Source organism: Pyrgilauda ruficollis, unplaced genomic scaffold (assembly GCF_017590135.1).
Source record: "Pyrgilauda ruficollis isolate IOZ18807 unplaced genomic scaffold, ASM1759013v1 scaffold10, whole genome shotgun sequence".
Lineage (NCBI taxonomy): Eukaryota > Metazoa > Chordata > Aves > Passeriformes > Passeridae > Pyrgilauda > Pyrgilauda ruficollis.
In genome coordinates, this window is record NW_024508101.1 from 13,318,876 (window position 1) to 13,345,462 (window position 26,587).

Sequence of the window (26,587 nt, forward strand, 5' to 3'; positions counted from 1 at the left end):
GGAAACTTTAGGTGGGATTTTGGTTTCCATTTGACTTGACTTGGTCAGGAATTAGTGCTTCTGGTTTTGCATATATTTACCATAGCATATAGCTGTTTCACATAATTATGAAAGCAAATGCTCTTCAGACTCAAAGACACACCCAAAGGGGAGGATAAAGTTCAGATGATTCAATGATTCTTTTGCTTTCTTTTCCAGGTTTTACGTATCGTGAAGCAAAGACCTCTCAGGCCAAGAGCAGAACATCTCTCTCTGGTTGCCCTCAGTCATGAAAGGTCACAAAGCTGACATCTCCCTTGACCACCTGAGTGCTTTTGGCCCAAAAAGAATGCTAAAAGTCTGTACCCAAACTGAAACACTGACTTCCCCTTGATCTCAATGAGATTTTAGACTCTGCTCTCAATCTTGTTTACGGAAGAAATGCTTTTTGGCTTCTCACAAGGAGTAGATGGGTTTTGTAGAAGTATAGAACTTGACAGCCACATAAAAACAATGGGAAATGGAGGAGAGAAAAAGGACCCTCAAATATGCAAGGACTGGGTCATTTTAGCCAGTAGAGCAAAAACATCATGAGACTTCATGGAGTTGTCAGTGAGTTAATAGAGTTTAAAATTGTTCCCTTACACATTCATGCAAATGTTGTGCAAATTCATGGAAGAGAATTTATTTTATTACTATATCATTTTCCTTTGCAGTATCACAAGATTCTGCGAACAGTCTTGCTATATTTAGCAAAATGTGTTAAATAATATTTAAGTAGATACTTTCGGTTCCAAGTTTACTAATTTTCAATTAATGATTAAAATGGTTTTCAGCTGAGAACCTGACAAAGCTTGAAGTTCTGTTAATATCTCTAATCTCATCATAATTCCATTTTTTGATGCACTAAGACATTTTAGCAACACTTACAAGATTAATCTTTATGAAATTTTCTGTTAGTTATTGTTGGAATTTTCCACTAGAAAGGAAGTAGGACAGTTTTATTTAAGCAAAGATCTTTAGATCTATCTTCTGGGAGCAGACCTGAAGCACTATCTTTCCATGTAGTCTCATCTGTCTGTCTGCCTGCCTGCCTCTCCTACCCATGGCCTTTCATCCTTTTGAATTAGAATAAGGAGAAATACCTAAGTGCAGTATTTTCCTTGCTTTCTGATAATGCATTTGGATCTCATAGTAGGAGCAATTATACAGAATAAAAGCATGATTCTGGTACAACTGACATCAAAAAGATATTTTGAGACTTAAAAGGCTTTCTCCTGAAATATGACATTTAAAAAAAATAAAATTATTGCAACTATATTATAGCTCTTATTGTAAACAAACACTTCCTTGGTACAATTCCTGTTAAATACTTATTTCTGCTCCATGATGAAAAGTAGGGATTTTATATGAGATGTGTAGATTTATTTACTCTTGTGGATTAATTATTCCCTTTTTGGTACTTGATGTGGCAGAGTTGTCTTGAATAATCACAGACATTTGAAAGTACTGAATGTGAGTTTCATGAATGAGAAAAATTATGTATATAGCACAAACTCATTTCTAATGCGTGAGAACCAGCTCCTTAAGATTGCACCTATGGCCTCATAAAAAAAAAAGGAAATAGATGTTAACAACTAGTCATATAAATAAAATATAGTGTGTTATAAAAATAGCATATACTAGATTTACATTTAAAGTAGCAGAAAATACTAAGTAAACATGGGGAAATATTTTTGGGGGTTTTTTTCCTTTTGCTGAGGAAGACAGAGACTCATAAAAAACTCAGTAAAATGAAAGCATTCCTTCTTTCAGGGAAACAGTCCAGAAGATGATTTTTAACAGTCTTTTGATGGTCATAATTTCCTAGTTCACACAAAAAATCAGGCTGATTTCCTTCAAAAAACTCAATTGCTTACTTTAAGCTACTTTGGGGATTTAACTGGAGCCATTTTATTCCCTTTCCTAATAATTGCAACATGATTTTATTTTAATGCCTTATCAGAAGGAATATGATTTTTAATCTGTTGTTAGGCAGAATATATCTCCAATAATATATAATAAAGTGCTGTTTTCCCTGTTTACATGGTGTATATATATATACATTTTAAGGCTATATTTTGCAAAGATATGAATGGTTTGTAAAAAGAAGAAAACATGAATTGCTGTTAATATCCTGCATGTTTGTATTCATTCTCCATTTTTAGAAATTATCACTGACAAACTTTTAAAGTCTTCACAGTTGCATAAAGATATTTTTCCCTTTCTATAAGAGAACAAGATGCTTATGTTGCAACTAATTATAAAGTATTTACTATTATTTAACATTAGATCAACTGTAACTGTAATTGGTACTTTACTAACCAGGTAATTGAGGTAAACAGAAACTTTAGAATTTACCTCAATTAGAGTTATTGCCTTTTCCACCACTGTCTACCCCAGTATCACTATGCAGGAAAAACATAAATTATAAGAAAGATGGCAGAGCAATACATAGATAATAGGGAAAACTATGTACATTAAAAAAAAAAAAAAAAAAACCAACCAAAACCAAAACAATCAAGCAGTTCAAAGGTGTGATTTGTACATTTAAAAACCAGCTTTGGAGAGAATAAAGAGGGTGTAATGCAAAGGTAGTGAATTTCAAGTGCATGGCATGCATAATTTCTAGGCACACTGACACTGCAAATATGTAGGATATTGCATTTTCAATAGCCTTCCTTTCTAGAATAACAAATCCAACAAAGACATTCAAAGCTCTAATGCATTAAAGCCTACATATGGAAATCTTTTACATTTTTCATACTGAAACATTTCAGGCTGAAAGGAGGAAAAAAAGATTTTTTTCCCCCCATACATGTTTCTTAAAACACAATTTACAAGGCTGTGTTAATACATTAAATATTTTTAGAAGAGTTGAGCAGAATATTGCATATTAACTAAAAGCTGCTCCCCAGACATCATGTCCTTGCTGGACAAGGCAGGACTCTTGATGCTAGGCCTTTGCAGAAGAATTCCCAATGGAAACCTCTCCTGCTGCTCTTTGCAACAGCTGTGCCGAGCGTGGTTATCTCAGACGGAGCTGTGGATTAGCACATGAAAGATACACAACACGTGTTTTTGTGAAAATACTTAGCTGACTCTTTCAGAGGATTCTTTCCTTGCTGATTTGCTACGATAAGAGTTTCCCCAGAGTCTCTTCTTCTTAAGAGAGGAACCAACTCCAAAGAATAAGAAAGTGCAGCACCAGAGGCACATCCTTCTGAGAGACTCTGAGAACTCCTTCAACACCAGTTTTTGTTAGATAAAGTGAAATGTTCTCGTGGAATATCTGAGGGCTTAACAACTTAAATTAGATGGTATCCCATTGAGTGAGAGGAAGGACTGGCCACACAGCCTTTAGCTTTCAGGCCTTCTTTCCAGTGGAATGACATTATGTTTGCATAAAACAGAAGTCACTCAGAAAATAAACAGAATTTTACAAGAGAGAACCATGACTAAAAGCTGAAAATTAAAACTATGTTTTTTCCACAGAATACAGAACCCCATACAGCACAATCACATGAATCAAATACTTCCTCAAACTGCACTTCCAACCATGTGGTTGTTGTTTCCAGAAGCACATAACATGGCAAAGAACTACAAAAACTTCCTAAAATAGTCCCAAAACTTGCTTTGGATGAAGAGAAAATGTAGAAGAAAATTATGTCACATAGAGACACAATGCCCACTAGAGCTTCCTCATCAGGTAAATTCAAGGCATTTCTGCCCTACTGTGAAATTTCCACTTTCTATATAATAAGGTAATTTAACTCTGGGCAAATTTCTTTATACAGATCAATAAAGCCAAATACATTTTTAACAAAATCTTACCATCAGCTCTATCCCTCACTCTGCCAAATGAAGTAATTAAAAATACTGAGTACTACATCTGCTCTTTCTCCTGTCATAGTAAGCCACTCACTGTCCATAGTACATACCCATCTTTAGCTTGAAAAGGCATTGAATTATTAATGTGTATTTTGGGAGAAAAAAGAAAATTTTTTTTCATACTTAATGATGTGTCTCAGGGGAAGGATTATCTAATGCTCAAAAATGTAACCTGGAGGGAAAAGGGCCTTTATATCTTATTAACCTAAGTCCATTACCACAGTAAAAGGCCATCTCTATCCTCAGGCAATACCATATAAGCATCTTTTTTTTTTTAATTAGTGACCCAAAATCATTTATAGATCATTAGAAAGATTGTTACTGACTTTTCAGTAGATACACACTTTAGATTGGATATGAAGCTTTGGGTTTCCCATTCAATAAAGGTGATAACTCACTTTCCTGTCTGGCCAGTTGTATTTTGCAAATATGGTATCGTATGTATCCACAGCTCCATCAGTGATCAGCATTATGGCTTGGCTGCAAATGCTTCCTTGTCCTGTGTGATTGAACTGCAAAAGGAAACAACCATTAGGAACAGCACATCCATGTTATATGAAGATAGGATCACACATGGATTTTTTCAAATCTCTAGCATCCTTAGAAGAAGTCAAAAATATTCAGGCTGAAAACATTTTATCATAGATTTTGTGTTCTTGGTGAATCTAAAAATAAGAAACATACATAAATATAGCACTACCCAAAATTAAAATGGTATCCCCCTGGTTTTGGTAGGTGATGAGTTTTGATGCATCCATAGGGTTTACTTTGATTCAAATATCATTTTAAAAGAACATATTACACAAAAAGAAGTAATGAATGATGATTCTTTCTGAGAAGTACAGGAGATACACAACTCCTGAGAGACATTTGACTATTTATATGGCATTCATTCGTATTCAGTCAGGATTACATTCCATATGCTATTTTCCTTTAAATATTTATCTGGGAGAACCCAGCTCATATTTATATACTCTGAGATTCTCCTATTACCCAAAATGAATATATAGAAGTAATTCAGGCTGCTGAAGTGCAGTACTTGAGCACAGGTACTCAGACAGCAATCCTCTGGCATAAGCAAAGGAAGCTTCATCCTTAAACAAATGGGATTTTCTCCTGTCAAAGAGCAAACACATTGTCATAATATGAGCTCTTCATTCTGGAGTTGGTGCTCTGATTCTGAATCTATGTGTCTCCATTTGCTTTGGTTGCAGAATAGGTTCTTATTTGTCTGTGTATTGCCTTATGTATTCAAGGTACTTCGGTGAAAGATCCATCTTTTAGGACAAAAAAAAGATAGCAAAGTTGTAAAATTATTTGATTTTTAATTTCTCTGTATTTAAAAAAATCTATGAACAATAAATAAATGGGATATTACAATTACTTTTTTGTAGTTTTCATGTACATTATTACATTTGAGGTCAGGCAAGGCCTCATTCTATCTCCCCTCTCTTGATGCTGAGAAAGCCAAGCAAGAATTACCTTGTCCCACCTCACCAGCCTTGCTGTGCCCCAGAATTGGGTGGTCTCGTTTAAAAAGCAGCACTTGTGTTCATAGGTGAATTACCTTGCAGGGACTCTGACTGCTCTTGCAGTTATGAAAAAATATTCAGAGTATTCTGGTTTGATTTGGACTACCAACAGCTCTGTCTTTTAAGCTTTCTACAGTCTGTTTGCACTTACATATTCTCTGTTTTCCAAACTCTAAAACCCACTTCTCCTAAAAAAGTTCTTCTAAAAATTTCATCTTTGTAGGAATGCCTGCAGTAGGAACAGGTGGGTGGTGGGTTCCAGAGGTCCTCTGTCTTTTCTGCCTTCACATTTCTGTCTCTGAGTAACCACACCCACATTCAACAACCATTTCCATCACCTGCATCTCTCCTCAAGATCAGCTTCCTTTTCATCCAGCAGAAACCTCAGCAAACAGTACCAGAAACACTCTACCTTAAAGGGCAGCTAATGTGGATTTACAGCTGTATTGTGATCACTGCCTTTGTGTAATTTACAAGGCAGTCACTCCTTAAAATTCTCCCATCATGACAGGTTTTCCAGTCATAACCAGAACCTGAATTATTAAAGTGGAGTTCTTTCATGATCTTACAGCCATTATTCTCACATAAAGGTGAAGTTACTTTGTTTAGGGATATCTTCCTCACATGGACAATATATTTTAAAAGTGACAAGGTGTCTGAAAAGAGAAATTAATGAAGGGGAAATGCCTTTGTTCATTTATTTTAAAACACCACTCTGTATGCATCTGCATTATTCTACACAGTTATCTGAATATTTTGAAGAATGGGATTAAATTCAAATACTTTGATGAGTAATATCTTCTCATATTTGTCTAAAACTTTTAATTTTATTGAATAGCAAGAGTGATGAAAGTGTTTTCCATAATAATAACAATGACAAGGGGCTTATGATGAACTACAATTAACTCAGTGATTCATCAGTTAGCAGCAAAAATTTCAATGCATCCTGACATTTACAGCAGTTGGTTGTGATTAACAGTCTTTGAAATGTCACAGAATTTTATTTAATTGGTTATGATTTTTTTAAAGGTAATCACTTCAAAGAGCACATTTGTCACCAAAAGAGATAATTGCAGTTGTCACATGACATAGTAGGTGTCTAAGTACTGTACCAAGCACTTGTGTATTCTGCCTCTCTATAGTGTACACTGCATAAATTGACAATTGGAAAGGATTTGGAAGTGGATTTTTAAACATGCTTTTCAAAGGTATCAGTAGCAAACATCTTCAAGTCTTGACAACCGTAGCAAATATTGAAAGGTAATTGCAAGGCAAAATTGACTGAGTTTAATTAGTGTAACCCCTGAACCATTTTACAATCCAACCAGAATCTTTATAGACTGTAACACAAAGCTTTCTCTGTTTGTTTTTTTTTCCTTTACTATACCACCACCCACTTCTTTCACCCACTTTTTTTTTTTTTTTTTTTTTTTTAAATGAAGAAAAGACATCCTTAGTTAACCTATAATTCAAACATGCTTCTGGCACATAAAGGTCACATCCTGTAGACAAAGTGGAAAATGGTTTGCTGTACTCTGCAGAGGGGAGATTTAGCTTTTCCTCTGGCCTAGGTGGCTTTAATTGAATCTCCCAGAGACTTTGCAGATACGCCTGTATAAAATGGAAAATATTTTTATACTGGCATTTCTGGAAGTTTATATGCAAGAAGGATTGAACCTATTTAAAACTTCATTTTAATGTATAAATAGAAGCAATTAATACAGCACCTTGAAGTACATACATGTAGCATCGTCCATCATGATCTTACAGACCTCTCATCATGGGTACACTTCAGCACATGGGATGTCAGATCCCTTTGGTCTCAGAGCTATCAAGTTATCTAACAAGGTTTTTATATCACATTCATCACTATAATGTCAGTTACCTCACAATTTTAAACCAAAGCAAAACAGGTCTTGTTTCAGGTCTTTACTTCCTGCAATGTGATTTTTTTTTCCAGTTTACATAGATTTGGAGGACTAGCAGAGAACATCTCTTGCACTGAGGCATTCATACTGTTTTTCTGGTTCCCAAGACTCTATTTGGTGCCCACAATTGTTAATAACACCTCTACAAACAGCCTACAGTCCTTTACTTCATGAACCTTTTCCCATTGTCATTTTTGGCATGCACCACACGAAGGCATTAGTTCCACACTGTCTGACTGAACACATGAGCAGTGGGTGGAAGAAGATACTCCTTTTTCATTTTAGGATTTTATGCCTGGAAAAGAATCAATCAATATTGCCCTTCAAGATGAATACACAGGAATTAGAACCATTAATTAATCTAGGATCACACAGCATAAAGGCAGGCACACTTGTCAAGTCAAACTTTTTTGGAGAATATTTGGGTTTGAGCTCTTATTTCCAAGGTACATCCTTCAATCAAAAGACACTTTGCAATTTAGTTTAGATGAGTTTTTTTCATCTTCCAGCAGACTAACACACTTCAGTGTTTTTTTCACAAACAACACAATTAGACTTCAGGAAACATTTTAAAATATTTTCATAAATATAAACTCAGTTGAAAAAAGGGAAAACAAGAAGGAGGTGAAAAACAAAAAGGATCTGAAAAGCATGAACTTACTTCATTGAGCATGTTGAAAGCTTCATTTAAAGCAATGTCCAGCATTCCAATTCCTTTTGCAAAAAGTTTGTCAAGGTGTTCCCTGAAATGCTGAAACATGAACAGGAAAGTTTTGTTTGTCAGAATGTTGTTACAACAGACCTGTCAACGATTAAGGATTTGTGAATACTTGAGACCAATTCTTAGGCTTAAATGACCACATACACTAATTAACAAAATAATTCCCACTTAATCCTTTTTGACTCTTTAAAGAACACTAAATTGAGGATGTGTTACTACAATAATATGGCAATGGCATCACATTTTTGATACATTTTTGTCTACTTATTCAATCAATTTTGTTTTGGTTTTTTGTTTGTGCTTTTATTTAGAGATCTGCTTCATATTTTCTTTTCACTTCATAGAGTAATTTTATATAATTTCTAACTATTTTCCCTCTAGGTTTTTGGAATCTGATACTTAATAACAATAATTATTTCTGAAATTTAGCTTTGAGAGTATACACCTCTAAAAAATGGTAGATTCTAATCATTAGGTCATTGAAGTATAAATGCAGTTTGTCACTCAATATTAATATTAGACTTATTAAAAACTGTTCTACAAAAGAAGACAATTAATTTGTAAGAAGAAAATGAAGCTCTGTGTGGTGGGAAACAGCAGGGGAGGCAATGCTTATGTGAAGTGCTATTTCAGTCTTCACAACTGGATAAAAAGTACAAAAGAACTGCAAAACAGAAAAGGGTATTTCAACCCAACTAGTAGAGAAAAAATGTCAGGGCAAGACATATACCACTGAAATATCAGTTTAAAGAAAAATAATACATGCTTTCAGTATGAGATAAAAATCACCTTAATTCCGCTTTCAATAACTTTCAGAAACCAAACAGATCCCAAAAAGCAGGAGTCCCCTGCTCTTAATGAGCCAAAAAGCATAATTCAACTTTACAACTTAAAGCTCTTTTTAGTAATAAACTGGTTTATCTCAGCCTCTTTTTGCTGTCATTTTGGAGCCCTTGTTTGACTGGGTATCTGTCCAACTGTGTGCACAAACATTCCCGGGCAACTGTATGCTTAATTCCCATCTGCAAATACCAGAATGTGCAATAGCTAATTGCAGACTCATATACCTAATTGACATGCATAATCTTGGTAATTCTGAATGCAAATTAGGCCCACAATTATGACAATCAGACATTGATGTCTGATTACAAAATTATAGGGTCAGAGCTCTGCCGAAGTTGAGCGAGGAAGCCCAGAAGTGTTCAGCTGGGGAGGTGTCTGTGATCATCCAGAAGGGTCTGGAAGACATGAGCTGAGGAGAATGAGGGTACAAATCCACATGTGCAGGTAAGTCAGGATGAGGTCTTCCAGAACTTAAATGAGAAGGAAGTCAGGATGGTTTTTAATGTCCTTCATGTTCTGTGTGTCATGGGACAGCTACACAGAACACTAAAATCACACCACTGTTGCATATGGCTTTGGCATAACTGAACAAAAGGACAAATTCTTAACCAATTATCATGATTGAACTTGGAATTTCTCTTATAATGAGGTTGTTGAAAGCATCTTTTGGTACACCCTAGTGTATTCCCCTTTTCTAGCCTCACAGTTAAATGAACAACTGTAGGGATTTGGGATCATACTTGGTTAGATGATTACATTAAATTTTCATTCTTCGGGGATTAGGTAAAATTGTCTCTCAAAATATGATAGCAACTTGCATTTTTGTTACTTCTTAGTTTCCTACTTTTGATTTACTAGGATTTATGAGTTAATGAATTCAAATCATTCAAGTTAAGCAATTTATTTCAGCAAATCTGTGCTTGGGGGTGGACACATATTCAGAGCCCTTTTCATAATTCAGAACACAGGCAAAGTTGGGGAGGTAGAGGGGGCAATTTGAATACAGGCAAGAATTTGATTTTCCTTTCCTGATTCCAGGCCATTGCAGGCAATTTAAAGACTCTTCTGAGATGAAGGCCAGAAACTGAATTTTTGCTTTGTGGCAGAAGCTGTCAAACTTGTAGCCAAAATGAGACACTGATTTATCTAGCCCATATAAAACCTGAAGAATGATTTGCTAATTTGGTGGCAATTCTCAGGAAATTCTAAGGCAACTCCTTTTTCTGGTCTCTTATCTTAGAGACTGCTGTAACGGTCTCACAAAGTTTATTGAGATTAGACAAGCTGACTGGTATCTATGATCACAAGAAGATGACAAATTTTTATATTTTGGAAGCAAAGGGAAAGTGATCACCCTCCAAGCAAGCAGAGTCCAGTGTCTGCACAGCCATGGGGGAAATTCTTTGGCTTCCGTTAAAAAAAATATAATACTCTATAACCTTCAAAGTTTTATCCTTTCCAAACAAGAATAAAAGGAAAAGAACAAACTACAGCCATCTTCATTTGACATCTGAAAACAGGAAACAAACACATCTGAAAGCGAGTAATGATACATGATCACAGAGAGCTGAGCTCCGGTTCCAGTTCAGAGCTGTGATAACCAGCCCATCTCAGACACACACAAAAAAGCACAGAAGATGCCAGCTGAGGCAATCCCAAATGCCCAGCATTCCTGCTCACTGCAGCAAACATTTGCAGAATTATACCAATGTTTTTTTTTTTTCCCCAGCATCATGACAAAGCTTGTCACAACAGTGAGCTTGGCTCACCTTTTAACTGGCACATGGATGAGACCTCACAGGTTGCTTTAATGCATTTTAACATGGGAACACTGCCTAAAGCCTCACACACAGAGAGACATCGCTCTGTAAGTTGAGCTTGCTATGGTCTACAGCAGATCACTCTCCTGGAAGTCCTGGAAACCTGTTTCTCTTTATATTATCTCTCTCTGGCACTGACAAAATGGAAGGAAACCAATAGCAAGTTTACTCTCATGAACTGACCCTATAAAGTCCCCATCTCTACTCTTCCCACTTGTCTAGAAAAAAATAATGCATTTTTAAATTTAGGACTTCAGAATTAGTTGAGTTTAATTTTTATTACAACCACCAAAGTTTTGATTTCATTCTTGTTAAGCCAATATGCTGCACAGGAGTCCCAGTACTTTGCACAAATCTTTTATTGGAGCCTACTTATGTTTACCAAGAATAAGGTATCACTTGTGATGAATAGGAATACCCAAATTAGATTGGCAACACGACCATAGATTCAAGGCAATGAATAAAGCATTTTCCACTGATTCCAAAAAGGAGCAGTTCACAACTAATATATGCACAGAGGTTATACAGTTACATGGAAAAGCATGATATTTGCTATTAACTGTCTGACAAGGTTGAGCTTCCTACAGAAAAGCATTATTAATGGCTTCAGCATTCCTCCAGGTTTCCTTGTCAGCTTTACTGCAAGTCCTTGCTACTTCTAGAATTACTTCCCATGCCTATCCACACATGCTGTGACTCCAAAGGGCCCTGGGACATACTTGGCAAAGATTTATCAGATTTGTGAAGATGGACTACATCAGCACACAAACAGGACAGAAGAAAACCAGTCAGAAGGCCTGTGTGAGGTGGGAGAGTGATGTTCACCTGTGTGTCACAGGGAGGTTCACCCACATGCGCTGACAGGTAAATGTGCATCAGGTGTGTAAAATGCATTTAGGCATCACCCATTCCAAGCCCTTGGTCAGGGCAATTTCAGGTTACCTGACTGTAATGATTATCCAGCCCCTTCTGTTTCCTAACACGTTGTGTTGGAAACGAAGGGGGCTTTTGTGGGAAAAAATAATCACAAAAACAATGCTGAACTAAGAACCCAAGATTCAATACAGTCAGATTAAAACCAATTTCTTCTTAAGTAAATTAGTTACTGCAATAGAAAACGTCAGACCAAATTTCAGTGGTCAGGGGCTTACTGAAAGTTTTGAGGGACTATAGCAGCTTGACAGTTTTAAAAAAAGAGTAGATTTCAGTGAAACTTTACTGTTTTGGGGTTTTTAACAGCTAAGCAATGCAGTTGATTTTTTTTTTTTTGGTGAAATCTGACAGAGATGGATAGATAAATACGCAAAAGTAATTTGCTTAAATAAAATTCAATATGCAAAATTTGTATTTACCAACCTCTTATTGGCAATTTCACTCAGCTTCTTTGCTGAATCAGTCTTCTGGTTATTTAATTTCTGGTAATTGCATAGAAAAATAAAAGCTTTTTGGAAGTTATACATTACATCTGTCTATTTCTGTCATTTGAATTTACACTGGGGTAAGTTCTTGATTTAGTTTGGAGTTACTGTGCCTATCTGTGCATCTAGAAGATGATATATTTCATCTGGAAACATTTACAGAGAAATGTCCTCAACCCATATATAGTACATTAAAAAAACATATAAAAGAGGAATGTATATTGTAATATTGTTACTTTAAATCTGAAGTTACATTAAATCAGATTGTCATCCGATTCCTTTGGGGTAGGTAAATTGTAACATGGAGTTTCTCAAAGATGAAAACCTCTTGGCCCAAGAAAACTAGTATTAAAATAGGCAGTTCCACATGTTTGCAATTTGTGGAGAAAGTGCAGACGGTGACAGAATAGTGTCTGAACTATTTCCCACTCTTTTTTAAATTTGTGTATAGCAAATTGATACACTTCAAGGTAGCAGCTGTTTAACACTGATGCCAAATTATAAAATAGTCTGGTAAAATGCAAATATACCTTGCATATTTTATATTACCAAACCACATTTAGGATCACAGATTAATTTCAGCCTCAGTTATGCTACCCAATGTAATTACAGATTTAATTTTTGTGATAAACGAAACTTAAAGCAAGTTCTGCAAATTAGGGATAGCTTACAATTTCTACATATCTAAACTTAACTGCACTGTAGGTGTGTGCCAACACAAAAATTTATGACAATTGCTAGGCTGTGAAAACTTCTAGAAATAAGTGGAGACAGAGTGACACCTGCCACATCACCTGACATTATAATTATTCCAAAAACAAATTACTGTATTCTCTCATTGTAAAATGAAAGTTGAAACACTGTCTTGGAAGAATTCTAGTACTGGGATCCCTATGTGTCTCTTAGGAAAACTGGTGGCACATACATTAACACCACTCACATCACTGTCATATCAAAACACAAACATATTTGAAGCTCTAACTTTGTATTTTACAAATACATGAAGCAAACTCCATTCAGTAAGGTTTCTGAAAAGAAAAATGCCTTCTGAAATATATCTGACAGAACTTCCAGGTTGCTCTCAAAGCTACACACAACAAGCACTTACAGAACCAGCAGTTTTCCAGAAAAGTGATAGAACCGCTTGCTCAAAACCTGGGGAAGTTTCTAAAGAGATTATACAAATTATACTAGCATCTCCTCCTTGTGGGTTGTTGCCAGCAGTAAGAACAACTAAAGTTAAATGAAGATTTACTACTCAAGTCTGTGTTACTTGGCTGTTCTTTAAGCTGGCAGGGAAGAGGTCTGGATGCTTAAACCCTTACTTTTTCAAAGCACCTTCACACTTTAAAGAAGAGCACGTTACATGCTGGAGATGCCGGTCTGAAAGTGTTTTTTCTCCAACCCTTGTTCCTTTCCCATCACAAAAATGCATGGATATGTTAAACATTAAAATGATTAATGATAATAAATGTATTTGACGTCCTTCAAAAATCTACTGTAATATAGCAGACATTTATTAATGCTTTAACGAAAGATTGGTCTTGATCAAGTAACCCCTGACTTGTTAGGGGCTAGGCTTTTTCAAAAAACATTCCTGCTTTTGCTACACCAATCACTATGAAATCTGTACCAGTCTTCAAAACATTCATTTAGCCAGGCTGAACTTTGCAAAGGTAAAAGTACTGATGCTATATTTTCTTTCTTATCTGACTGCTCTCTTTACTTAACAAAACAATGCAGGATCAAGAATCTTTGGCTAACTTGAGCTCCATTATCATATCAATTAAGAAGTCTAACTTTTCACCCTTTACTAATATAGCTGTGGGAAGAGAGTTCAATTCAGATATTCCAGTTGAGTCTTAACTCTTAAGTAAAGATGCAAATGGACTAAAGACTGCATATTCTAGAGGAAAAGAATGTTTCATCAACAATGACTGGGATGTTATTCAAAGAGAAATGCAGCTTCCTTCCTCTGTGTGCACTTTGTACAGATTTGCTCTAATGTCAGTTATATGTTCTTACCTGAAAGAGAAAAATTGAAGGAAGGGGATGGAACTGAAGTTGGCTTTGTAATATCTTTCCTGGTGCTTGCAACAGGAAACTAAAATACATTACTGAAGGGAAAGTGTCACCACAGAATGGATATAAGAGAGCTACAGTGCTTTAAATGATTTTTCATTCTTTAACGAGAGTGGATTTTTTCTTTTAGGTAAGTTTTCCCTTACTACTGTGGTCCAGAAAATAATGGTAAGTGTTCTAGAGCCAATGTGTGGAATGAACACTGTGTTTACAGTACTCTTTCTGTCCCAGAGTGACAGTGTTCCAATGAGAAAATGTATAAACCAGACAGCTTTTTTTTTCCTTTTTTTCTTTCTTTCTTTTCTAAGACTAATTGGATTTTCTGAATTCTAGCTCTGTGGAAGCCTGTTACGTTCCTGAACATTATGGATAAGGGTTCCTGCAGCCCATCCCTGAATGTGAAGGAGCATGCTTATTTGCTACCTGTAATCCCACTGAACATTCAGCACCAGCACCACTAAGAAGCACTCATTTCCCAGGCTGCTCTAAGCCCTGAGGCTGAGGCTCTTTCCTGTAGCCTACAAACAAATCCTTCTATTGCCTGAAGATGCTCCCAGGTCTCATTTTCCCTAGACAGGCTGGGGATGGGAGCAGAAGAGGCTCTGGCTGTAGCCCAGCTGCCTGGGGCTGCTGCAGATGCCAAAGCCAGGATCCACTCACGCCTGGACCTTGGACAGCCAAGGCTGTGCCTGGGAAGGACTTGGCAGGAGCAGGGCTGGCTGTGCTGGCGCCACAGAGCCCTCCAGCAGGAGCAAACATCACATTTGGTTCTCCCTAAAAAGGAGGGCTTGGTCTCTCCCCACACCCAGCCCTGGCCTGACTGCCCCAAGTCAGTATAATTTAATTTATTCTGCTGAGAAGCCTGGTTTACCCTTTAGCTCTCTACAAATGAAGTGTAAGTGATAAGGACAGCTATTCTTCTAGAGTCTGTTTCTCTGTTTTGTTGAAGTTGAGAGATTAAACACAATTCAAAGAACGCCATTCAGCATCTTGAAGTGACGTCCTCAGAGTGGAAAGATTGCATCTGAAAACATCTGAGCCTGGCAGAAAGACAGCAAAGTAGTTCTTCAATAAATAATTTCAAGGCCAATATAGACTGGGGTACTGATCCTGTGAGAGCAATTTTTATTTGGAGTTATTGAGACAGCTGCTTTCCTCCTGAGATTAAAAGCTCCAAACATCTCAGAGTAATTTCTTATCTCTGCTTCTAAGAACTGCCTGTGTTTGGTACAAGTGGTGTCAGATGAACCTAGCAAGATTCAGTTAGCAAGAACTGGGGTGTGCATCCATGTATGGCACAGGGGGATTTTTTCCTTAAGGATCATTTAATGGGAATTTTTTATATTGAAACTCATGTATTATGGTTTAAAAAAAAAAAAAACAAAAATAGAGACGGAGAGAAATGTACTGCCAAAATGGTAGGAATTCAAGTTTATTCAGCATAAGCTAAAAGCTAATAGTTGGACAAAACTATTTGGTTCCATGCATGTTTCCAGCCACAGTGCTGCACTAAGTGATACCTGTCTTAAGAAAGGTCAGGACTATGAATAGCAACATAAAAGTAGAGTAGAGTGAACTGTTAAAAATTCGGTCCCTGCAATCATCAGCATCATACACCTCCTCTTTCCACATAAAAGAAAACTATAGCAATATGAAATATCATTACAGCAAATTTTGATTGTTTCCATTTAAAGTTATCATTTGAGAATAGATATTTGCCAGCTAAAGAAAAATTGTTCTAACTTTTTAAAAATATGTGTATTTCTTTTGGCACTAGTAAAGTTTATACTAACAGATGTGATCATCATTGCACCCATTCAACTGAGAAGAATATTTGACATAAAAATGAAGGATAGAAAGTTCTGAACCAAATATATAGCTACATTTTCAGATCTAGGTTGGAATTAAAAAAAAAAAAAATCAGGCAGATGTAGACTTATATAAACTGAAACAATAGATTATATCAAAACATTGCCTGTCAATCTCCTGCTCTACTCTGCCAGTACAGAAACACGTTCACATGCTGATGGTGACTGCTTGGAAAAGCTACAAAACACAGTGTTTGTCTTGCTATTTTTCTTGGGGTTTTCATCATTTCATAAACAGAAGAAAAGAGTTATCATTATTACCAGTGAACTTGCAAAGGAGTATTTACCTTGTAAGACTGGTTGAGAAAGTGTAATTTTATCTACTTTTTCTCTGATATTACAATGGACCAATGGCAATTACACCAAAAAAAAAACAAAAAAAAACCCCAAAACCACCAAAAAAACTACAGGAGTAGTCTAGTGTATCTGTGAGACTCACAGAAATAAAAGTTATAACCCAAACAGTTGAATACTTTTGATTCAAAACACAGCTAAGTGCTCTAATGGCTCTGGACCAGTTTTGGAAGGTGCACATGAACAACATTTGAGGACATCTTTTTTCTATAGGCCTGACCAAAGAGCTGTGAATTCAAGAGAAACTTCTCCAGTTAATTCAGTGTTTTTGATGAGGCCCCCAGGTAAATTTGCTGTGCCAGTACACAAGTCAAATCACACAGGATCACAGCTTACAGCAGTATCAGCTATTTCAGAAAGCTGTTTTTAACTGGGTTCAGGAGCATGATAACTGAATTATTCATGTAGGATTAAGTGGCTGTCAACCTCCTTGGACAATTTCTACTTTGTACTCTGAGCTCTACTGGGGACAATGGAACTTTTGTGCCTTCTAGTGTTTAGGCAAATAAATTTTTAACTTCATTACAGTGTCTAGAAAAATGAATAAGAACATACAAGGTCACATGTAAGGAAGAAACTAAGATTGGCAAAGTCATGGTATGTACAAATGCACCAAACTATTACAAGCTACCTATCTCAGGTTTGGGTTTTTTTTTTAGTTCTGGCCTTTCAAGGAAAGAACAAGAACTACCTTACAAATATAACCAACTAGAAAAAAAGTTAATATTTAATTATGTCCCCAAATCTTGCATATATTATTCAGTTTAAAGACAAAGTTATTCTGTAAATAAATAAATAAATGATTTCCCTAACCAGCAATTATATTAACATTTACTCTGAAAAACAAAATATGAATTTTTACTTAGTTATTTTGAAAAATTGAGCTCTGTTCTTAAAATCTGAGCATCATCTGGGTGGCATAAAAACTTTTTGATCAATTAAATTAATCTGACATGAAGTAACATATGGGTGGGGGGTAATCTGCATTTTGATCAGTTGCAGAATGACAGAAAGGTTAACTGTAGGATTAATTCCAGACAGGACATCTGGGCAATACATTTGAATCTTTAGGTCTGCATCTAGAACTTGGACAGATTTCATGTGGCTCATTTGATGTACCCACAATAAAGTGCTCATTTAAAAAGCTGCATCACAATTCACAAATGGAGACTTCAAACATTCAATTATTAAAAACAATTCATGCCCACATAGCAACCAAATGATATTTAGATACATACAGTGGTAAATATCAAAAATATAATAAAAGAAGAAGCCCATGAAGAATAATTCCTGTAGGACATAAATAAAGTGCAAAAAACTCTTGGGAGTAACACAATGGAGTAAAGATCAGCATAACAACATAAAAAATAACATTGTCTTGGTAAACATGAAGAGACCCAGCACTGACACATTCCAAAGGGTGTTTTCAGAGCTGGGTTCTCTATTTCCTGATCAGTACAAGTACAGGTGAAGTATCACACTGGGTGTTGAGCTGAAACTTTTCTGTTCACTTTCTTTTAGTGAAAATAGAAACTGCTTAAAGAAAGACTATGACTGCTCCAGCCATAGACCAGACTCAGGACAGAAGGACAAACCACTCTTAGACAGGAAGCCTTAGCAAGGAAAAAGTAGTATAATAAGAGATGTGTCTCATTTTAATAGGCTTTTCCCTCTACAAGGATCACAGGGCTTTTCAGCCATCATATTAATCATTTCACATGGCATGAACAATTCTACCTCAGCTCTTAAGGCATGCCTGCACAGAACAGCTGAGGAAAACTGTCAGGCAATAAACTAAACTACAAGCTACAGATTCATACTGCAATCTCTCTTCAAATAAAATCTGCACTGTAGTCAGCATAATGGAGTTTGTTCCTAAAATATTCTAGCAGGATGAAACTAATCTGAACATTTTCACAGAACATTCTTGAATGAGTCATTATGACATTGACAGACCTATTTTGAATGTTAAATTCTTTTATTCTTATAGTATTACATTTGTTTGGAGATTTTGTTTCAATTTTAGTGTTACTTTGAGTTAAGAATGCAATCTCTTCCTCAGTAATTTTTGTTAACAGAATGATAGTTCAATTTAAAGTGGTTGAAATACTTTACTTAAAATAATTACCAAACTTTATTAACAGTATATTTTCAATGACTCCTGCAATTTTCCATTAAGTTTATTCAACCAAATTGACTAGGAGATTGTTTCCTTCTTTCTGTGGAGTCACATAAAACTCTTTAAAATGGCATGAGTAGAATAATTAATAAATTTTAATAATGGAATGCATTGTACTAGGAAAAGATCATTATAGCACATTGTCACCCACTGCATCCCAGCTCTCCACTGTTTTGTTACTTTCATTCCTTACCTCTTTGTTGGCTCTGTCTGCTTGAACTAATGTTCCATTCAGACACGGCTCTACATAGTGGAGTTCTTCATTATACTACAGAGGGAAATACAAAGTATGATGAAAAATTTAATTAAAAGCTTGGAAGGTACAAGTCAATTTAATGACTTAGAACTACAGTGAATGAAATAAGAACAGAAAGCAAGAACAAAAGGATTTTGTTCATTTTTAAAACTGGCTGTGGTATTTCTTTTCCTTTTACATGATTCTTAATTTTTCAGAGGTTTATACTTCCAAAGGAGCATTGAATGGATGCCAAAACTCAGGTGGACTTAAGGGTACCATCTACCACTAGCTGGCAAAAATATCCCTCAAAGTGAAATCTGGATAATATTAAGAGATCATGTTTGATACAGCACAAACTGAACTCAGTTATTTTCTAGATATCAGAAAAGTCCTGAAAAATATTTATGGCACTGTCTAACATTTTGAAAGGTTAATACTGGAACAACTACACACAAAAAAAATCTGTAAATTGAATCAATCCTATAAATGACTGACAATTTTCAAAATTTCAGTCAAGCAAAGAGGCTTATTATAGACAAAGTCATGAATATGTGATGATCTTGAAGATCATCACATATATGATATATGAAGATCTTGAAGGAATTATCTGGTTTTCCCAGAAGGTGTAGGTAAGCCACATAGCCTAGTCCTGCATTCAGAAGCATCCTAAGCATTTTTAAAAAATGAAAACTCCTCTGCAGTCAGTAGAACTTGTAACAAATGATTGACTGAAATTTGAAATTTGGACTTATTTCAATCTTTTAAACCTTTCAACACAGGTCAAATTAATAAAGCAGTACCCCCAACAAATAGTTTTCTTGATAGAGTCTTAACTGAATTCCTTCTCCGGCTAATTTTATCTCCTTTGGAAGCAGATAACTTTATAAGTTATCATAGATCAAACTGTAAGGACTTTGCATCGAGCCTTCAGGTGGTTTCATCCTTTCATAAAGGATTAAGTGAATCAGAACATCCACAGTAAACAACACAAAAACAATCAGGGAAGACATTTCATTAGATTAATGTGAGCATCTACTCCCTTCTTCCTCCACCTCAGTGGGACTAAAGAAAGCCCTCCAATGGCTGACTTGTAACAAAAAGCTGCTTAGACTGGGGTCTCTGTCACTGTGAATTCTCACTGTCTCTCTCTGCCTGTAGCTCTAAATTTTCTCTACTCCCTTCAACTTAACACCACTGCTCTCTCCAGCCCAGACCCTGGAACCTGATCCGCTCTGGACACCTGTCGTCACCATTCATTCCAGCAGTGCACTGCTCACCACATTCATCACCACATAATTACTCCTGCACAGGGAAGAGTATTTAATTTGAACTGCATGGAGGCACTGTGCCAGTCTCAGTCCTCAGCTATACGGAAATATAAACCCCGAGTAACTTGCTATTGCTGGATATAGAGATGATTGATATCAGCATCAGCATAGGAACTGGTTATATAGAAACAAGCAAAAAATACTTCAATGGTATATACACATCATTTCTGCAGCAGATTTGCATGCTTCCTAATTGTTTTATTGCCATCAATGTTATTTCAATGTGTGAGAGTGTATGGACTGTTCTATTGTTCCATAGGCAATACAAAGTACAAGGCAAAGGCTTCTAGAACAGTTCAGAGTCACTGAGAGTGTCCCATGTGCATCTCAGCCTCATAACATTTTATTGATCTGATAAATGATGTACTTTCCCCTGTAGTTTCTCTCTTCAGACTGCTTTCCAATCTATCTCCTGAGAGTCATTGCAAAATAATAATGGCAAATCTACACAGCATCTCTTATTATAGTCCAAAGTCAAGACCATACTGCATTCTATTTCAAAAAATAAAATACTGAAAATCTGTGAAGCTCAGGTACACCAGCTCCTACTCCCAAGCTTTTTTCTGGTCATACACAGGTTTTTCTCAATATGCTCTTTAATCAAGGTACTTTCCAGTTCAGCCTGTTCTTAGTTTTATCTCTGTAGCTGTCATTGGAAACTACAAGAGCATACACACTGATCTTTATATCATACTAGGCACAGTGTCTGCAACTGGCCAATGTGCAATAAAATGCTAAAGGCTCAAACACTTGCATGTAAGCAAGCTCAAGGTTTCCTAATTTTGTAGCAACATCACTTTATTTTTTTAAGGTCTATAACCACCAGCAAATAAATGAAACAACTTCCTACTCTATCAAGCCTTGCATCTAAATAGTTGTAATTTCTGTTCACTAGATTTCTGTAAGATTTAACTGCTATTTTGAGTAACTCATGCCATCAAGCTATTCACAGAGCCTGCAGCTGCCCCACAACCCAGAGAGACACCCAGCAGTTTCCCACTGAGCCTGCAGTGTCCCACAGTTGTGCAGGATAAAGGACACTGACACTTTCACAGAGGACGTCCTTCAAGTCCCTTCACAGCTCCCTTTCACAGAAACAACCTGCTTCACAAAAGGGGAATTAAAACCTTTCATTCTCACTTAGAGAACACAATTGCATAGAAAACATAGAAGTTGATCCTTCTGAAACCCCAACAAATTGTGTCACTATTTCCAGTTGTGGCATCTGATTCACCTTGAGATTATTACCACCAAAATTATGTTAAGCAAGGGAGTATACATGGCAGAAGTAGCTGAATGGTGCCAACATGTGAAAAGGAATCTATTATGTAATGGTGTTCTAAGATAGCAAGCACTGGACGTGTTCTCTGTGTTGTGCATCTACATCTAAATCTGTACAGATATAAATGAAAGCACTGTAAGAAAAATCTTTATATAAAAAGGTGTAGAAGATTCTCATGGCTTGAATTCTTGCAAGGGTGCATTTTAATGACCTATTTTAATTTTTATCTCTTTACTAATTGGATAAACTCTCTAATAATTTTTTAAAATCTCAAATATAAAGAGATTGAAAAATGCACTGAATAGAATTATTTCAGTTTCTAATGAAATTCCCAAAAGAGCATCTGCCTAAGTCCACAAAAGCTGGACTTCTGATGTAACATGTGAAAGCATTCAAGGAGTGTTTGCTACTTAAACTTGCATACACACTTGATAAGATCCTTACTACAGCTATAACTTTCTAGTAAAACACCTAACTTCTGCTTCCTAGCATATATTTGATTTTTTTGCCCTTGTCACGGGGCATTTTACTGTGGTATTGGTGATGCCTTTCTTTTAACTGTGCCAAATCTTTAAAGTGCAAAAAGGGAAGAAATTCATCCCTCCTCCACTTCCTCACTACCTCATCAGCAATTTGGCCTTAGTCCTGCATTTCTTCTGGCATTTGAAATTTCATATGAAATAACTTCCTGATCTCATTCACAACTGCTGACTTCCCCAGCAATGCCCAGTAAAGATGTCTTGCTAATTTACCTCAGTGAAAGCCTGCATGTTGCTTTTCAAGAGTTCTTGCATGACACTGTTTTCTCACATTTCCCAGTGTTACACATCCCATTCCTCCATACCCTGGCACGTGACATCTTTGCATGTGACAGTAGTGACAGCAGTAGCTGGAGAGCTGAGACCTGCACAATAGTTGGGAATAGCCTGGGTTTTGCCGAGGGGAGGGAGGTTAAAATTAATTACCTTCCTTTCTGACCTCCTCTTCGAAAACCCTGGGTTACTCTTGTAATTTAAAGATGTAATTACACTGATATTTATTATTTTATTTACATAGTTATAGTTATCTCTCTTATTACTTCACCTTATTTTCCCCTCTTTTTATTTCTTTGCACAATAGGCATAAAAATGTAAGTGAGCTAAAATGTGGACTAAGAAAAACTATATAATTATTTAGATAGTTTCTGGCCTACATTCTATAATAAGATAGCATTCATATTCTGAAAAGGATATATATATGGTTTTAGCACACCTACACAAGTAGTATACATCCTCCTTAGCATTTTCCATATTTCTTCTTTGTCACATTTAAGCTGCCCGGCACAAAGTCCACAGAAATAAATTAAATTTTCATTTTGTTGTGCAACAATGCACAGATAAAAGATTCACATTATATTAAAGCATATTCATATATCCAATTCAGCCCAGCCCAGCTAATTTTGGATTAGCTGAGAAGCCAATCCAGAAAAGGAACCAAAGGAATTGGTGTTTCTATAGTTTACTGTGCGAGACAAGTGACACACAAGCACAGGCCACTGCTTGGAGACTTCATATGAAGGTGCATTTTGGCCTCTCTTTGTCAGCCTGCTCACACATCAGCTCTACAGAATCTGATTATTCAGGCAGGCTGAAATGTAAATTTATCTGGTCTACTCTGTAGGAATAAAAAAATAAAAAAAAAATAAAAGAGACTATTTATTTTGGAAAATTCTACATATTAATACTGGGAGCTATACTACTGTGCTTTGAATTAAAAAATACTTTTATTCTAATCAATTTTGCTAAAAGGGTGTGTCTAAAGCAGTAAAGTTAATTTAACATTCTTGGCTCAGTTAATATTTTGCTAATTCAGTGTAGAGTTTGTATAAAAGCATTTTAAAAATTTCAGCATTTGACAAAATTAGTACTCGTTTTATGATAATGTTGTTAATTTAATGCTTGACTTGGAATTATACTTCAAAGTGAATTGGAAAAACATGCCTTTTCTCTTCTTGGTGCAGATATCTCTGTTCATGCACCAGTGAACTGACCTTAAATTTTAACATAGGCAGCACAAAATCGCTCTTGTATTTCAATAGTTTTTTCTGCAATGCAATCATCTAGTCCATCAATTTCAGATGGATATTGCAACAACCTACCCATGAAAGCTAAAATGATCTTTAACATTATCCTTTAATGTTTATTTTCTGGAAATACCTGCAGTGAATTCTGCTTTCTGATATATATACATTTATATCTATCTATATGCATACAGAAATACATTATTATTATTCATTCTGTTAATCAGTGTGCTTATTAAAGCCATGCTGACAGTCACGGTCATTCAAGTTCAAAATTTTGCTTCATCTAGTGAGTACAGAGGGTTTGTCCAGATTTCCCACACTAATAAAGCTCTTATTCCATTTCATATTTTGGGCTGGGGAGAGAGGGGGTACTTGGCCATTTGTCTGAGACTTCCAGATGCCCTCGGAGAGCAACGATTTGGAGTGGCCTTTCAGAGCAGCCTGAGCAAGGCTCAGCTGTGTGCTGGGTGAAGGTTCAGTCTCCACCATCAGGGCACAGCAGCTCCATTTTTGCACACACTGCACAGCTGGACAGCTCTGGACACAGAGGGATCTGCTCGTACAGAGGGGATTTCTTGGACTGACATATGCATATCCTACCTTCAAATGAAACTGCTGGCACATCAGCAGGCTATGCCTGAATTACAAAGAGTAAGATACAATCTCACTCAAACACTTGTCTATAGATAAAAGCTGTATGGGATTTTCAGGGCTTTCACACCAAGCAGCCTCTTGTGTGGGCTTTGTTGTCTCATGTTTTGATCACTGGAACATCTCTGTTCTTGACAAATTTCATTTGCCCTGCTGGCACTTGGTCAAAGCAATGCCTCGGAAGCAATTTCTGCAGATAAGAGAAATCACAGTGGCTGGCTTTGCTGTGTCCCCTCACTGTGTCTTTCACACAGCACATTTTGAAAGCAGTTCATGGTCCAGCCCCAGCCTACCTGTGCCATTCCTCATTGAAATGCCCACTCCTGTCTCCACAGCACAGGTCTCTCTTGCTAGTTTGTTCTATTTTCAAGCAATTTTTTTGTTTGCTTACACTGTTATTTTTTTGCAACAAGAGGAAGTTGAGTCAAGGGAAGTTTACATTACATACTAGGAAAAGATTTTTTCACCCAGAGAGAGTGGAACAGGCTCCCCAGGGGAGTGGTCACAGCACCAAGCCTGTCAGAGTTCAAGGAATGTTTGGACAATCCTCTCAGGCACAGGGTGGGATTCTTGGGGTGTCCTGTGCAGGTCAGGAGTTGGACTTGATGAGGCTGATGGGTCCCTTCAAACTCAGCATATTCTATTATTCCCTGACTTAGTATAAAACAAACTCTTCCTGCAGAACCCCAAGGCAACAGGAGAGCTCTTTACCCCCTCACCACCACTCCTGCCATTCTCTCCTTGGTCCCTACATTTCTGTGGTACCTCTGTCAACGCAATGAACACCTTCAGGTTCGTATTTGCACATCAACCTCCTAATGAAATTAACCAGCTGAGCTCATAAGCATAAAAACACATTCTCCATTGCTGTTTCTACTTATTTAAAAAAACACACACGTATCCATCCTAAAAGAGGTTCTAGAGAGGAGAGAACCTACAGGGGAAAAAATTACCTCAGACAAATGCTGTAATTAGCACAGAAATTAGGTTTCTTTCTAAAAATTCAGAATTTCTGATGCTAGCCAAGCACAGCAGGAGGGCTGCAGTGTGGGAGAGGGCCACAAAGTGCCCTGTGCCCTCACAGCCAGCAGCAGCTGTGGCTGGAGACACTGCAAGGAGCTCAAATGGAGGCACAGCAGGCTGGAGGCTGTGGCACCTGGAAAGAGCCATCAGCAGCTGGAAACATCTGGAAACACAGATGGGAAAATGCCATGGTGAAAGGGGTGTGCTGCTGGGCACCGGGGGCTGTGGGTGACCCATGGGAGGGTGAGGACAGCACTGAGGGAGCCAGGCTGAGGTGGGGACACCCCGAGGGACGGCAGCCAAGGGTGACCCAGCTGAAAGGACAGCAAGGAGGGACAGTGAGGAGCTGCAGAGGCAGAGCTGCTGCTGGAAACCAGCCCTCGGCTCAGCTGCCTCAGACCTCACCATGATGGGGAGACGCTGAAGGGCAGCCAAGGTGCTGGGACCCACGGAGGTGTCGGGCACAATTTCAGCCTGGGCAGCTGGAGGAAAGGCTCAGGTGGGTGATTCTTTCCTTTTCTCAACACAAATGCAGTGCTGAGAAGCTTGTGTAATTTGAAAATAAATTTTGTAAAAAATTGCGTGACTCCGTGGTGTTTTATGTGCAGCTGGGTTCATTTTCAAATAAACTTTAAATTGGAAAAAGTGACAATTAGCTTTTTAATTCTTGCTTTTTAAAAAAGTATTTGCACAATATTTCTGCTGTACTACTTAAGCAAAATCATTAATTTGGATTTAAGTTACATATGTTTTTACTTTTTTTTTTTTTGTTACAGATGAGCCTTTTGATTTTCCCAAAGTAAAATTTTCACTTAAAAAAACAACTTTCTTTTTTCTTCCTACATATTTCACAGTAACTGTTACAACTACTGATAAACACAGATAATACACCCAAAAATGGCTGGTCAGACATCTTAGTAATTACTGTAGTTGGAACAGTCTTTCACCTTACAGAAGTTATTTAGATTACAGTTAATCACATTTTTTAAGGACAGTAAATATTTTTTTGATAAAGTATGTAATTATATCTTCATACAACATGAGTTTCTGCTCATTATGCAATTATCATGCAAAGAGATTGATATGACAGTCTGAACTGCTTGCTATGTGTTAAAAATACAGTATATGTACATATACTTCATGCACATATACTTCATTTTCTATACAATGGCAATGGTTTACATTTGTGTCTCTGGGGTCATTTAATTTAGTACACAAAGGACACTTCCCTTGTAGCAAGAAAACAAAAAGGCCAAAATCTTCCTTATATTCAAGAAGTTAAAGACATTTATGCCTTGGAGAAAACCATTTTTTTACAATGTATTAGTAAGAGAATATCAGCAAAAGAA

The 26,587-nt window shown here is 36.7% G+C and overlaps 1 protein-coding gene across 1 annotated transcript in view; it reads right to left on the reverse strand.

Annotated features, from left to right (window-relative positions):
• Window positions 1-26,587, reverse strand: part of CACNA2D3 (calcium voltage-gated channel auxiliary subunit alpha2delta 3) — a 389,621-nt gene that overhangs the window by 186,899 nt on the left and 176,135 nt on the right. The window contains exons 9-11 of the mRNA XM_041463788.1: window positions 18,848-18,922; window positions 8,031-8,120; window positions 4,308-4,421 (exon numbers count right to left, since the gene is read on the reverse strand). Coding sequence (XP_041319722.1) covers window positions 4,308-4,421; window positions 8,031-8,120; window positions 18,848-18,922 — 279 coding nt within the window. The remainder of the gene's footprint in view (window positions 1-4,307; window positions 4,422-8,030; window positions 8,121-18,847; window positions 18,923-26,587) is intronic.